The sequence below is a fragment of the Gopherus flavomarginatus genome, chromosome 2 (genome assembly GCF_025201925.1).
Source record: "Gopherus flavomarginatus isolate rGopFla2 chromosome 2, rGopFla2.mat.asm, whole genome shotgun sequence".
Lineage (NCBI taxonomy): Eukaryota > Metazoa > Chordata > Testudines > Testudinidae > Gopherus > Gopherus flavomarginatus.
This window is the reverse complement of record NC_066618.1, coordinates 224731344-224745316: the sequence shown is the minus strand read 5'-3', so window position 1 is coordinate 224745316 and position 13973 is coordinate 224731344. Positions and strand designations below refer to the sequence as shown.

Sequence of the window (13973 nt, the reverse complement as noted above, 5' to 3'; positions counted from 1 at the left end):
AAACAAAAAGTACTTTCCTATTCCCCCAGAGGGAATGCAAAATCAGGCTAGCAATCCAACACACAGATCTCCCCGATTTCTTCCTCCCACCAATTCCCTGGTGAGTACAGACTCAATTTCCCTGAAGTAAAGAAAAACTCCAACCGGTCTTAAAAGAAAGCTTTATATAAAAAGAAAGAAAAATACATACAAATGTGCTCTCTGTATTAAGATGACACAACACAGGGTCAATTGCTTAAAAGAATATTGAATAAACAGCCTTATTCAAAAAGAATACAAATCAAAGCACTCCAGCACTTATATTCATGCAAATACCAAAGAAAAGAAACCATAGAACTTACTATCTGATCTCTTTGTCCTTACACTTAGAAACAGAAAATTAGAAAGTAGAACTACTTCTCCAAAGCTCAGAGAAAGCAGGCAGGCAGACAAAAGACTCAGACACACACTTCCCTCCACCCAAAGTTGAAAAAATCCGGTTTCCTGATTGGTCCTCTGGTCAGGTGCTTCAGGTGAAAGAGACATTAACCCTTAGCTATCTGTTTATGACAGGAGGGCTACAGAGATATTTTAAAATATAAGTGTTCTTCCTTCACTGAAAACTGTTTACTTTATTAAGTTTATGTCCTTTGTTCTCACACGCCTCTGAGCTTGGGCTCTCTTCCTCTCACAGGCTGTACTAGCCAAAGAGGCTTTCTGACATTGGACAATTGATATAAATGCCTCAATTTCCACATGCACAAGATAAGAATTATACTTACTTCATAAGGGAACCTGTGGACTGGTTGATGAGTTTATAGAATACTTAGATATTTCACTTCCAAACGGCAGGGGTTAATCACACAACAGCCAAGTTATTGGCAGGTTCCTTCAGTTTTCATTTCCCCATTTGTTGATTCTGAGATGCTATTTTTCTAGCTTTGTCCCCTCTTCACTCTTCTCCCACCAGCAAGCAGACCCACATCCACAGCTTAGGTTAAAGGCTCTCTCAAGAGTAGCATTAATTAATTCTGTAATCTGCACAGTGCTGGGATGGGACTGGTTTACAACTTGCCCTTTCTCAAAGTTCAGTCTGTGTACCATATTACAGGTGATGGCTTGACCTGGCTTTCCAGCTACAAGTCATTCTTGCTAGGGGTCACTCTCCCAAAGCAGTGATGTAACATGTGTGACCTTCAGCAAGATTGTGTCTTTTTGCCTAGTTTCCCCATCTTACATCTGCTATTTACATTTGTAAAGCATCAATATCTATGGATTAAAATTCCAAGTATGTTGTATGCTGGCACCCATATGAATCTATCACACTGGAGTGAGCAAGTGCTCAGGACAGAATGCAGTATACTGGCTTTGCCCAAGGAGGACACAAGGGACCTACTCCTCCTCCCAACTCAGAGAGATCTCATTTAGACTCAGAGGCCTGTATTGTGGATTTGGAGGCCCAGAGTTCTAGTCCCCAGCTATTCAGGTGTGCGTCAATTGTGCTTGCATCACATCAATTCAAGCCAATGGTTGAATCAGCCACTTAGGTAAAGTGCTGCTATCATTTCTTGAATCATGAGTTCCCTTCCAACTCACGTGGAGGGTGTAGATGGAGATGAAGGTGAGGGTTTGGTTACCCCAGGCCTTTTTGGGGGTTTCCAGAGCAGGAAGGAATACTTGCTGGACCTACCAGGTCTAAAGGATTGTGTATTTAATGAGATGCTAGAGGGGAAGCCCTGAGTGCACATAGCTAAGAAACTGAAGTTTCAGGCAAAGATCCTGAAGTCTCATTCTTCGATGGAATGTATATATTGGAACAGAATTTTCTCACCTACTTTGACACCTGTAGATATTCAATCTCTTTTTAAATCCATCCATCAAAAAATAACTGGGAAAATATTTAGGTGAATATAAGCAGATAGTAATTTTTTAAGAACAGTATATGAAAAGCATGTGTAATAGAAAAATACACCCCAGGTTAAGTTATATGAATAATTATCTGTGTATTCTTGTCCCCCTGCCCAATTTATTTGTAAACAGTTGGAAATGTGCATGTACATAGAAGTGGCTTAATTTGGTGTATTGCAGTTACTGTATTGTAGTTCCTTGAAATAGTTCACTAACTTAAATGACAAAACTTGAAATGCCATCATCCTGTCCACATCTCTACTATATTGATTTTTTAAAAATGCATAGCACAGAGTTTTAATGTAAATGAATTCCTTGTACTATTTAATGTGGAAGCTATATAATATATGCAAATTATGTCCATTTTTAAAAAATGAATGGTCAAGCTACATTAAGGCAAAGTGAAGTATAGATGCAGATTATATACTGTACAGTGTGTGATACACTGTTAGAGAATGTCTTGGGAAATAAGTTAACTTTGATTCAACAAAATGGACTAGAGTGGTTTGTTCACAGCAGGGCAGTATGAGCACTGATTGACTTTTCACAAGGTCTGCTAAGGACTATGGAGAAGATAAACTGGACACCATGCCTCCTTTTACTTGGTATATCTGTGCCACAGATGGTTAGTTTCACCATCATTTTCAAATGAAAGTTATTAAATAAGTGAAATTTATACTCTTTATGATGTGGCATGTTAGACATTGGAACACAGATTTGCGATCTATTCTGATGAAGGGCAACTACCATAATAATCTTCTCACTATGATAATAAGCTCAAATCTGTTTGGACTGAATGGGGTCACAACATTTCTGTCTACCTCTTCATGGCCTTCTTCTCTTCTTAAATTACTAAATTTTGGTGGGAAAAACACGGTTACCCACCTTTTAGTAACTGTTGTTCTTCGAGTTGTATTGTTCATGTCCATTCAAAGTAGGTGTGTGCGTGCCGCGTGCATGCCAGCCGGAAGATTTTCCCCAGCAGCGTCCGTAGGGTCACTCCACTCCACCACGGCGCCCTATAAAGGGGCCCGCCGACCCTCTACCCCCTCAGTTCCTTCTTGCCGGCACTCTGACAGAGGGCCAGGAGGGTGGGTATTGGAATGGATATGAACAACACATCTCGAAGAACAACAGTTACTAACAGGTGGGTAACCGTTTTTTCTTCGAGTGGTTGTTCATGTCCATTCAAAGTAGGTGACTCACAAGCCTAACCTTGTGGCGGGGTCAGAGATCACTGCTGACTGAAGTACTGCACGGCCGAAGGCTGCATCATCCCTAGCCTGGTGCATGATGGCGTAGTGTGAGGAGAACGTGAGGATGGAGGACCATGTGGCCGCTCTACAAATCTCCTGAGTCGGGATCTGAGCCAGGAAAGCCGCAGAGGAGGCCTCCATCTTAGTGGAGTGGGCCGTGACCGGAGGGACAGAGGTCTTAGCTATGCGGTAGCATTCTTGGATGCAGGTCCCGATCCATGAAGAGATGCGCTGAGAGGAGACCGGGAGCCCCTTCATCCTATCCCCCACTGCGATGAAGAGCTGAGTTGAGCATCTGAACGGCTTGGTACGCTCAATGTAAAAAGCCAAGGCCCTGCGGACATCCAGGGAATGTAACCTCCGCTCCTCATTGGAAGAGTGTGGTTTGGGATAAAACACCGGGAGAAAAATATCTTGACCCATGTGGAACTGTGAGACGACCTCAGGTAGAAAAGCTGGGTGAGGTCTAAGTTGGACCTTGTCCTTATAGAAGACAGTATATGGGGGCTCGGATGTTAATGCCCTGAGCTCTGACACCCTCCTGGCCAAAGTGATGGCCACCAGGAAGGCGGTCTTACACAACAAGTACAACAGGGAGCACGAAGCCAGAGTCTCATAGGGAGGTCCCGAGAGGGCGAAGAGGACCAGATTCAGGTCCCAAGCAGGGGCTGGCTGACGAACATGTGGAAATAGCCTGTCCATACCTTTGAGGAAACGCCTGACCAGTGGGTTTGCAAACACCGAGGTACCCTCTTCTCCCGGACGGAAAGCCGAGATGGCCGCCAAGTGAACACGAATCAAGGAGAGGGAGAGGCCCAGTTGTCTGAGGTGGAGCAAATAGTCTAGGACAATGAGTATTGGGATCTCCTGCGGATTGTGACCTCGCTGATCCAACCATTTGCAGAAGCACTTTCATTTGGCCAGGTAGGTGGCCCTAGCTGACGGTTTCCTACTACCGAGCAGCACTTGTCTGACCTGCTGGGAGCACTGCATCTCCACTGGGTTCAGCCATGGAGCATCCATGCTGTGAGATGAAGGGACTCCAGATTTGGGTGGCGGAGGGAGCCCCAGTCCTGTGTGATCAGGTCCAGGAGCAAGGGCAGCATCAGGGGCGCCTGAACGGACATGTGCAGGAGTGATGTGTACCAATGTTGGCGTGGCCACCCCGGAGCTATCAGGATTACCCGTGCATGGTCCCTGTGAATCTTCAAAATCACCCTGTGTATCAGGGGGATCGGAGGAAAGGCGTAGAGCAGACCAACTCTTCCAACACTGTAGGAAGGCGTCCGACAGAGACCCCTGACTGTGGCCCAGGAGGGAGCAGAACCGTCGGCTGTCATAAACAGATAGCTAAGGGTTAATGTCTCTTTCACCTGAAAAAAAAAAGTATCCTGAAACACCTGACCAGAGGACCAATCAGGAAACCAGACTTTTTTCAACTCTGGGTGGAGGGAAGTTTGTGTCTGAGTTCTTTGTCTTCTGCCTGAATCTCTCTCAGCTAGAGAAGGATTTTTCTATTTCCTGCTTTCTAATCTTCTGTTTCCAAGTTGTGAGTACAAAGTTGGTTTTTTGTTTTGTATTTACATGTCTATAGTTGCTGAAGTGCTTTAAATTGTATTCTTTTGAATAAGGCTGTTTATTCATATTTCTTTTAAGCAATTGACCCTGTATTTGTCACCTTAATACAGAGAGAGCATTTGTATGTATTTTTCTTTCTTTTTATATAAAGCTTTCTTTTAAAACCTGTTGGAGTTTTCTTTAGTGAGGAACTCCAGGGAATTGGGTCTGCAGTTCACCAGGGAATTGGTGGAAGGAAGAAGTCATGGGAAAACCTGTGTGTGTTAGATGTACTAGCCTGACTTTGCATTCACTCTGGGTGAGGGGGGAAGAGAGATTGACTCTCGGTAATTCTGTTCTCCAGGCTGGGAACGGGGAGGGTGGAATCCCTCTGTTTAGATTCACGGAGGTTGCTTCTGTGTATCTCTCCAGGAACACCTGGAGGGGGGGGGGAAGGGAAAAGGTTTATTTCCCTTTGTTGTGAGACTCAAGGGATTTGGGTCTTGGGGTCCCCAGGGAAGGTTTTTGGGGGGACCAGAGTGCCCCAAAACACTCTAATTTTTTGGGTGGTGGCAGCAGTACCAGGTCCAAGCTGGTAACTAAACTTGGAGGTTTTCATGCTAACCCCCATATTTTGGACGCTAAGGTCCAAATCTGGGACTAGGTTACCGACATCAGCACTTTCTGTTTTCCCTCGAGGCGAACAGGTCTAACCGGGGAAAGCCCCAGAGCTGGAAAATTGAGCGTACCACATCCCATCGGAGGGACCACTTGTGACCCTGGAAAGAGCGGCTGAAGGTGTCCGCCAAACCGTTCTGCTCCCCCAGAAGGTAGAACACCGTCAGGTGGGTCGTATTGTGGACACAGAAATCCCACAGTGCGAGGGCTTCCCTGCCCAGGGGAGAGGAGCGTGCACCCCCGTTTGTTGATATAAAAGACTGCCGACATGTTGTCCGAGAGGACTGAAACACATCTGCCGGCCAGGTGGGACCGGAAGGTCAAACAAGCCAGGCGAACCGCTCTCAGCTCCCTGACACTGATATGCAACTTGAGGTCCTCCGGCGACCATAAGCCCTGCGTCCTGAGGTGCTCCAGGTGCGCTCCCCAATCCCGATCCGAGGCCTCCGTTACCAGGGAGAGGGAGTGTTGAGGGGCAGTGAAGGGGACACCCAAGCACACTTTCTGCGGGTCGAGCTAACACCGCAGCGAGCTTAGCACCAATTGGGGAATGGACATCATTGAGTTCAAGGGGTCCCTGGCCGGGCAGTATACTGTCGCTAACCAGGACTGTAGCGGGCGAAGCCAGAGTCTGGCATGGTTTACCACATAGGTGCACACAGCCATGCGACCCAACAGCCAGAGGCAGACTCGCGCCGTGGTAATCGGGACGCGGTGCAGTCCGAGGATGAGCTCAGAAATTGCACGGAACCTGGATTCCGGCAGGTACGCTCTGGCATGGGTGGAATCCAGAACTGCTCCTATGAACTCTATTTGTTGCGTCGGAGATAGGGTGGACTTGGCTTCGTTCAAGAGGAGGCTGAGATTGAGAAAGGTCTGCCTGATGAACAACACCTGGGTCTCCACCTGCTCCTTGGAGTGGCCCTTTATGAGTCAGTTGTCCAGGTAGGGGAATACCTGGATGCCCTGCCTGCGCAGGAAGGCCGCCACAACTGCCATGCACTTTGCGAAGACCCTTGGAGCAGCTGACAGGCCGAACGAGAGCACCATGAACTGCAGATGGGTGTTGGCCACGACGAAGCTGAGGTACCGACGGTATCAGGGAATTATGGCGATGTGGAAATAAGCGTCCTTTAAGTCGAGGGTGGCGTACCAATCTCCTGGATCCAGGGAGGGGATGATCGAGGACAGGGAGACCATGCGGAACTTGAGCTTCCGTACAAACTTGTTCAGCCGCCACAAGTGTAGGATGGGTCTCAGGCCCCCTTTCGCCTTTGGTATTAGGAAATACCGGGAGTAGAAGCCTTTGCCCCTGAGCTCCCGAGGGACTTCCTCCACTGCCCCGCCTCCATGAGGGACTTCACTTCCTGACTTAGAAGTTGCTCGTGAGATGGGTCCCTGAACAGGGACGGGGAGGGAGGCTGGTGGGGTGGGAGGGAGGAGAACTGGATAGAACATCCCCTCTACACTGTGCGGAGCACCCAGCTGTCTGACGTGATTCGGGACCAGGCACGGTAGAATGGGGACAGACGTGACCCAAAGGTAGGGGTAGAAGGATCCAGAATCTCGACAGGTAGGTCGCCCTTGACTGTACCATCAAATAGGAGGTTTAGACCCCGATGGTGGTCTCAATTGGCTTTACGCCTAGCCGGAGGGGTGGTGTTGGTGACGCCTTCTGCCATTTCTGCCCTGCCTCCGCCCCAGCTCCTGGCGAGTCTGAGGCTGGTAGGGGCATGGGCCCGTCTGCGGCCTAAACTGCCTGCGCTGGGTCGCAGGCGTACGGAAGCCCAGCGAGCGAAGCGTGGCCTGCAAGTCCTTTAGGCTATGCAGACGCTTGTCTGTCTTTTCTGAAAACAACATCTGCCCCTCGAAGGGGAGGTCTTGAATGGTCTGCCGGACCTCATAGTGCAGGCCCGAGACCTGGAGCCAGGCTCCCTGCCGCATGACCAGGCCCATGGCCAGGGTGCATGATGCTGAGTCCACTGCATCTAGGGCAGCCTGGAGAGAGGCTCGGGAGATCAGCTTCCCCTCCTCCACCAGGGCCGAAAACTCTGACCTTGAGTCCTGGGGAAGGAGCTCTGTAAACTTCGACATGGCTGAACACATGTTATGACCATATCGGCTTACAATTGCCTGTTGGCTGGCAATGCGGAGTTGTAGGCCTGCTGTGGATACACTTTTCTGCCAAAGAGATCGAGTCTTTTAGCGTCCCTGCTCTTTGGAGTTGACCCCTGAAACCCCTGCCACTCCTGTTGGTTGGCCGCATCCACCACCAGGGAGTCCGAGGGGAGGTGGGTGTGTACAAGTGTTCATGCCCTTTAGAGGGGACGAAATAGAGCTGCTCCATTCTCTTGGCAGTAGGGACCAGTGAGGCTGGCGTTTGCCATAAGGTGCGGGACGTATCCGCTATGGTCTTTATCAGCGGGAGCACCACCCTGGATGGCCCTGAGGGAGCCAGGATGTCTACTACAGGGTCCGCATCCACCTCAATTTCCTCAGCTTGGATTGTGAGGCTCTGAGCTGCTTGCCGGAGCAGTTGTTGGGGGATTCGGGTCTCCTCCAGGGCCGGTGCCGCAGCCGTGCCCGAGACTGCTTCGTCCGGGGAGGAAGACAAGGAAATTACATGGATCGGCCCCTCCTCTGGTGCCTGCAGACCTCTAGGGTCCTGTGGCACACGGTACTGTAGTTGCGTGGCCGGTTCCGATTCTAAGCGAGTGGCTTGGCATATCAGGCGGTGCCTGCTGAGCCCAAACTGTAGCCACTGTCGGTGCCGCTGCTCGGATAGGGGGTACTGAACTTGGATATGGCACACCCCTGCCCAGCGACGGTGCTGGTGGAGAAGACAGCTGTGCCGGGGCCACCGACGCCGAAGAGACCGAGGCTGACTTTGATCGAGGACCAAACGCCTGGCCTACGGACTGGTGGTAGGCTCAGGGGGTCCAAAACGGCCACTGCGAGGGCGGGTGCCATTGCTGCTGCCACTGTGGGTAATGCTGGTGGCTCGCCTCCGAAACTGATCTCCTGCTCCGTGACCGGTTGGAACGGTAGGTGTCTGCCTCTGAGTCTGAAGTCTCTGAGTACAAGGAATTGGGGGAAGCAGCACCTGGTGCCGTTGGAGAGCGATGCTGAGGCGGCGGGGAGCCTCTTATCTGGTCTGGTGCCACCTTAGCGGCGCGGAGCGGGGAGGGAGGCGACAGCATTGCTGGCTTGCCCCTCCATTGTACTGGGGGACGGGCTGCAGTACGCAATTCCCTACGGTGCAGGGAGGCCGGCACCGGGAGTCCCATCAAGTCTGAGGCTGCCTCAAACGCCTCCGGTGTCGAAAGGAGGCGCAAGTCTCCGCTGAGGTCCGGGGATCTAGGCCGGTCTGGACTCGACCGCCCTCTCTGAGGTGCGGGAGTCGACGGAGCAGCTGAGGGCTGTAGCCCAGCCTGTCTGCTTGCACCCGCGGACGGCATCGGCCTCGAGTCCTGGTGGGGTGACCGTTCTCTCACTGGCTCTCTCTTCTTAGTGGGCACCGGCGACGGTGAGCGGTGCCACACTGAGGCCGACTTCCTAGGACCTGACTCCATCCGGTGCCGGGATTTAGATGACTTGGGCTGGGCCCTAAGTCCTGATGCCCATGCCCAGGCGCTCCGCACCAAGGAAGACGTGCTGGGCACTGCCTCGGCCGGTTCCGAGGGTGGCTGCAGGGCAGCCTCCATGAGGAGGACTCGAAGTCTTTGAGTTCTGTCTTTGAGAGTTCTTGGGCGGAAGCCCCTGCAGATAGAGCACTGGTCCTTTTGGTGGCTCTCTCCGAGGCACCTCAAACAAGCAGAGTGCAGGTCACTCTTGGGCATGAATTTCCCGCAGTCCTTGCAGAGTTTAAACCTGGGGGACCCGGGCATGTCCCAGCGGGTGACAAAACTTGGGGGAGGTACTCCCCAACTACCAAGAACTATATACAATGACCTAAGTAAACTAACTATAACGTAACTATATACATGGACTATACACAAGGATAGGACGTTGCTAACTTGCTATGCGCAAGAGAAGTTCTAGCTAGCCGTCACCGGCGGTAAGAAGGAACTGAGGGGGTGGAGGGTCAGCAGGCCCCTTTATAGGGCGCCGTAGTGGCGCCACTCCAGGGGGCGCCGGGGCCGACCCTACGGACGCTGCTAGGGGAAAATCTTCCGGCTGGCGTGCATGCGGCGCGCGCACACCTATTTTGAATGGACATGAACAATCACTTGAAGAAGAACTGTTACAGGACATGCTAAAGATGCTGAACTGCTCCCATGCTGAATGGATGGACAAAGCAGCCTTCTCTGAAGTTGTGATGAAACATTACAGCAAACCTCTAGGTGGAGATCAAGAGCAATTTAGATTAGATCCTTCTTCCCTCTAGGAAGGGAATCATTCCCTGCCCCCCATTACTGTTCCCTAAGGCTTAGCAGCAAATACCTAAGCACACTTTCCCACAGTACACTGAGTCAGATCCATGGGGTTGGCTTTAATGCATTCTTTCAGCTATTTCGTCACACAGAGCAAGTATTTCTGATCCCAATTTAAATCTTTTAGAAATTGCATTTAAGATGGCATCCCTACAGTTAGACCTCTGTGGCAAAGATCCATTTGGGATTTCCCTGTAGATCTTCGCTATAATATTCCCTGTTCACCTCTGAGTTTACTTTTGCTGTACCTATATCCAAACTAAACTACAGCTGCAAGAGATTTAGTACTCTGAAACTGGAAAGAGTTTGCCAAAAGAATAATCTGCATCTTATTTTATTTTTTTAATATTTTCATTCATCTCGTCCTGAGATTTGTGGAAGGGCGATACAGTTGTTGGGCTCCTGAAAAGAAATTTCTACATACATTATGAACCACATTTTCTTTTAAACCATTTGGCTTTTTTTCCTTGCTCGCATTTGCAAGTAATAATGAAACAGTTAAATATATAAATAGAAAACTACCACTTTAAACTGTTTTGAATAGTCTCTAGAGCTACACAGATTTTAACATATACTTTTTTTATTAAATATGTAAAAAGATAAACGCAAGTCAAGTTATTCACATACTCAGAGACAGAAAAAAAAATCTACTCTACCATGCAACAATTTGTGGGTAATGTAAAATGACTGATACATCTGAATAAGCCTTTTTGCATCTATGATGTCATTACTTATCTATTTATAATTAACAATACATATGTTTACATTCCTTTCAGTTTACATTTAATATATAACCAAAGCTTTATGGTGTGCTATTTAGTAAAAGTAATTACAAATGCATATTAAAACCATAACGGAATAATGGTGTTACTCACCCGGGCGGGAGGACAACTCTATCCCCTTCCAGAGTATCACTCCTCAGCACATTTGAGGCTCTCTGGCTTGGGAAGGTAACTACCATTCCTGTGCCCTACATCAATCACTTCCTGCCTGATGCAAAGCAGTGAAAGGGTTATACTCCACGGACCAATTACAAGGCAGAGTAAGAAGAAAGAGAGGAAAGGACAGGTTGGCTTTTTTATACTTATAGCTGAAAGGGGTAGGGCAGAGTAGCCTTGTCAAGAACCACCTCGCAAGCAGAAAAATCTAACCATTTTGCAGTCTCGCAAAAGTACTTTTTAAGGAAGCGCTCTCCAGTGTCTGCTTGCCGATAAATTGAAAGATGATGGAATTGTATCAGGGATCACAATCTGGTGCTGATGCCAGTAGCAGGGTAGGGTCTGATCCTGAATTCCTTGCACCACCAGAACTTCTGCAGATGCTAATGGAAATTTTTGAGACAAAATTAAGAACTGGGCCCTAAATGCTGATATTTTAGGCAGAAAATATCCTGGATCTTCTACCTATGGTGGATCATGGGAATATATTGTATATCCTTATAAAAAACTCCTCACTTTTTAATTTGCTTTATATATAGGATTTTAATTGAAACCAAGCAAATCAATTAAGCTAAAAATAGCAATGAAAGTGCTACATTGCAGGGTACAGCTCTTTCACTACCTATTACTGGGTAGGAAGTGAGGACAATGCTGGGGTCAGGGCCAGAAAGCTCTTTCAACCCACAGGGACTGGATACTATGCTGCTGAGCTGAGGGAGCAATTGAGGAAATGGTATGAAACTCAGTAGGAGTGATTGCTCACATTTAACTAAAGTAGATTAACTTTGCTGCAAAAGATTTGAGAATTGAAGATTTTTTTTTTAAATTAAAAAACCTTCTGCTTCAGTATAAATTTAGTACCGGAGCTTAATCAGTAAAGCAACTCCATAAAGATTTAAAAAGATACACCATTCAGAAGGTTTTATTGAGCTTTTCAGTGATGGTAGCCTGGGATGAGACTTTTCCTTGTGCCTGCCAAAAAATAACCGAAGTCATAAATTTAGAATTAAGAAATAACATGATGGAAGCCAGGAACACCAAGTGTAAAAGAAAGGCAATACTGATTCAGAAATAGATCCAAAACGTGCAAATTTACGATTTTTTTAAAAATAAGGAATGCTTTTAAATGTATTTTATGCTATATTTCTGCCTATAAAATGCCATAATTTAGAACAGGATAATAAGGACCCTAATTAAGAAGAAACACCCTTGGCACAGAAGTCTCTAAATTCTGGTTCTGCACTGGGCCAACCTATCCAGTAGTAAGGTCAGTCAGCCTGCAGAACTGTTTTTGTCCCTTGCAGGTGATCCCCTGCTAATGTGTTCTTTACCTCTAACAGGACTTCTGGCTAGTTCCCTAAGCATGAAAACTGGCCTAAGCACCAATGGAGAAAATATCCTTCAATCAGTATTCAAATAATTTCATGTTTAAAAGGAGAATCTCTTAAGAGTTTCAGGACTGGTTCTGCAGCTGGCTTGCTGCAAATCAACCTTGGACATGCCTAGCCCCAGTAAGGAAGTCTTCCTCTTCCATATGTGTATGGCCAAGGGGAGAGGAAGCAATAGGAAAGAGGAATGGCTGACCCACTTGATCCTCATTTGTAGGGGTGGCAGGCAGAACACAAGGTCAGAGATGGTATTTTGCAGATGCAGCTGCAAGAGAGAGGAGATTGTTGTCTTCTGAATCAGCACTGAGCTGGAGGCAGCGACAGAATTTCTAATAAATACAGGTCCTTCAAAAGAAAGCAGCAGGGAAAGCTTCTGTTGAAAAGTCAGGAAATTGAGAGGACTTTCCAACAGTTAAGTAGACATGTATCTTCCAGAAATAAAAACATATCGTGCAGCTTTCTAACATGCTTTGGTGTAAAACACTCAGGGGGTTTTAAATCTTTATTAGGGAAACTGTTGCTTTGCTTTCTGTTTTGTGAATACAGGATAGGAACGATATGGGTCACATAAGCCTTTTCTCTCCACAACACACACCTCCTCATTATAGCTTGAGTATCACTTCTAATGTATCCCTTTGTTCCAATTGTTTGACCAAATTTATGCCCCGAGGCAGATGTACTTGAAAATACCAAAGCACCACCAAGTGACAAACACATCTGTGGTACAATACTTCTTGCCACAAGAGATGCCAATATAAACATTTTAGAACAAATTACAAATGTATCATACTTAAGACAAAAAGAAAAAATAAATATATATATTTTTTAAAAAGCGGAACAAATCTCAAGCAGCCAAGTGGTGAAGTTGCAGTGATGTACAGTAGGTGATGTAGCCCTACGACCTCTCAGGTAGACACACTGAAAGAAGACTTCTGCAAATGCATCTTGGCAAAATATGGGTACAGAATGCAGTGGTTTGCTGGCACTCGCTATGGTACAATAAATGTTAATGGCAGACTGGGAGTGACTGGTTTCGAGTTTGAGGCCACACATGTTCCTTTCTCCAGAAGAAAGTTCCCACACAGAATGAAAACTGTCCAAGACGTTGGACAGGTCAGTATTCTTCCTGCTGCTGGGGCTGTTCATGAACCTGCTCCTCACCTTCATGCTCATCTGCGTGGCTCTCCTGCATGTTTAAAAACAAAAAAATAAAAGACTTCAACAGAACACACTCCTGATTTGATATATTACCATAGCACTTAACCTAGTCTATGTTTTGGCTTCTAATTTTCATTCAAGTCTGAGGACAACAGGTAGCCATTACTTCAAGCCTACCAAGGCAAGACATCTCTGTTGGACACTCCCACGTCCCCTTTATTCTCAATATCCAAAATATTTTGCAAGTATGTCTGTTTAATGTAACAGGATGAACCTTTGGGACTAAGGGGTTAATATTTGAAGAATTTCATTTCCAGTACAAAAGACACTCTTTCAGTGGAATAAATGTTGCATACTAGGTAACATGACTCATAACAGTTTTATGGAAAAATAAGTTTCAGAGCACTTTGGGAGAGCTTTTCTTTTTTTACTTAAAGACTCTGAAAACTGGGATAAGACCATTTTTAATACAGTCTGCTGCAGTGGCCTGTGGTACATGATTGTGGTAAACAAGTTAAAACTGCACAACTGGTCTTAGAGAACAATTCAGACAAATCCACTTGAACATGGGCTGGAGCTAATAGCTTGGGAAAGCACAGATTCATCATGGAATTACATTATAATTAGGGCTGTCAAACAATTAAAAAATTGCAATTAATCATGAGATTTAAAAAATAG

The 13973-nt window shown here is 46.9% G+C and overlaps 2 protein-coding genes across 6 annotated transcripts in view; both read right to left on the bottom strand.

The window, feature by feature from the left end:
- Nucleotides 1–11480, bottom strand: part of LOC127045671 (serine/arginine repetitive matrix protein 1-like) — a 190592-nt gene extending 179112 nt beyond the window's left edge. The window contains exon 1 of the mRNA XM_050942055.1: nucleotides 7278–11480. Within this exon, the coding sequence (XP_050798012.1) occupies nucleotides 8309–9265 (957 nt within the window). The 5' untranslated portion in view covers nucleotides 9266–11480 and the 3' untranslated portion in view covers nucleotides 7278–8308. The remainder of the gene's footprint in view (nucleotides 1–7277) is intronic.
- Nucleotides 11481–11486: 6 nt separating this feature from the next.
- MAPRE2 (microtubule associated protein RP/EB family member 2) overlaps nucleotides 11487–13973 on the bottom strand; it is a 158264-nt gene continuing 155777 nt past the window's right edge. For all 5 annotated transcript variants that reach the window (XM_050942049.1, XM_050942050.1, XM_050942045.1 and 2 more), the window contains one exon: nucleotides 11487–13323. In XM_050942049.1, the coding sequence (XP_050798006.1) occupies nucleotides 13252–13323 (72 nt within the window). In that variant the 3' untranslated portion in view covers nucleotides 11487–13251. The remainder of the gene's footprint in view (nucleotides 13324–13973) is intronic.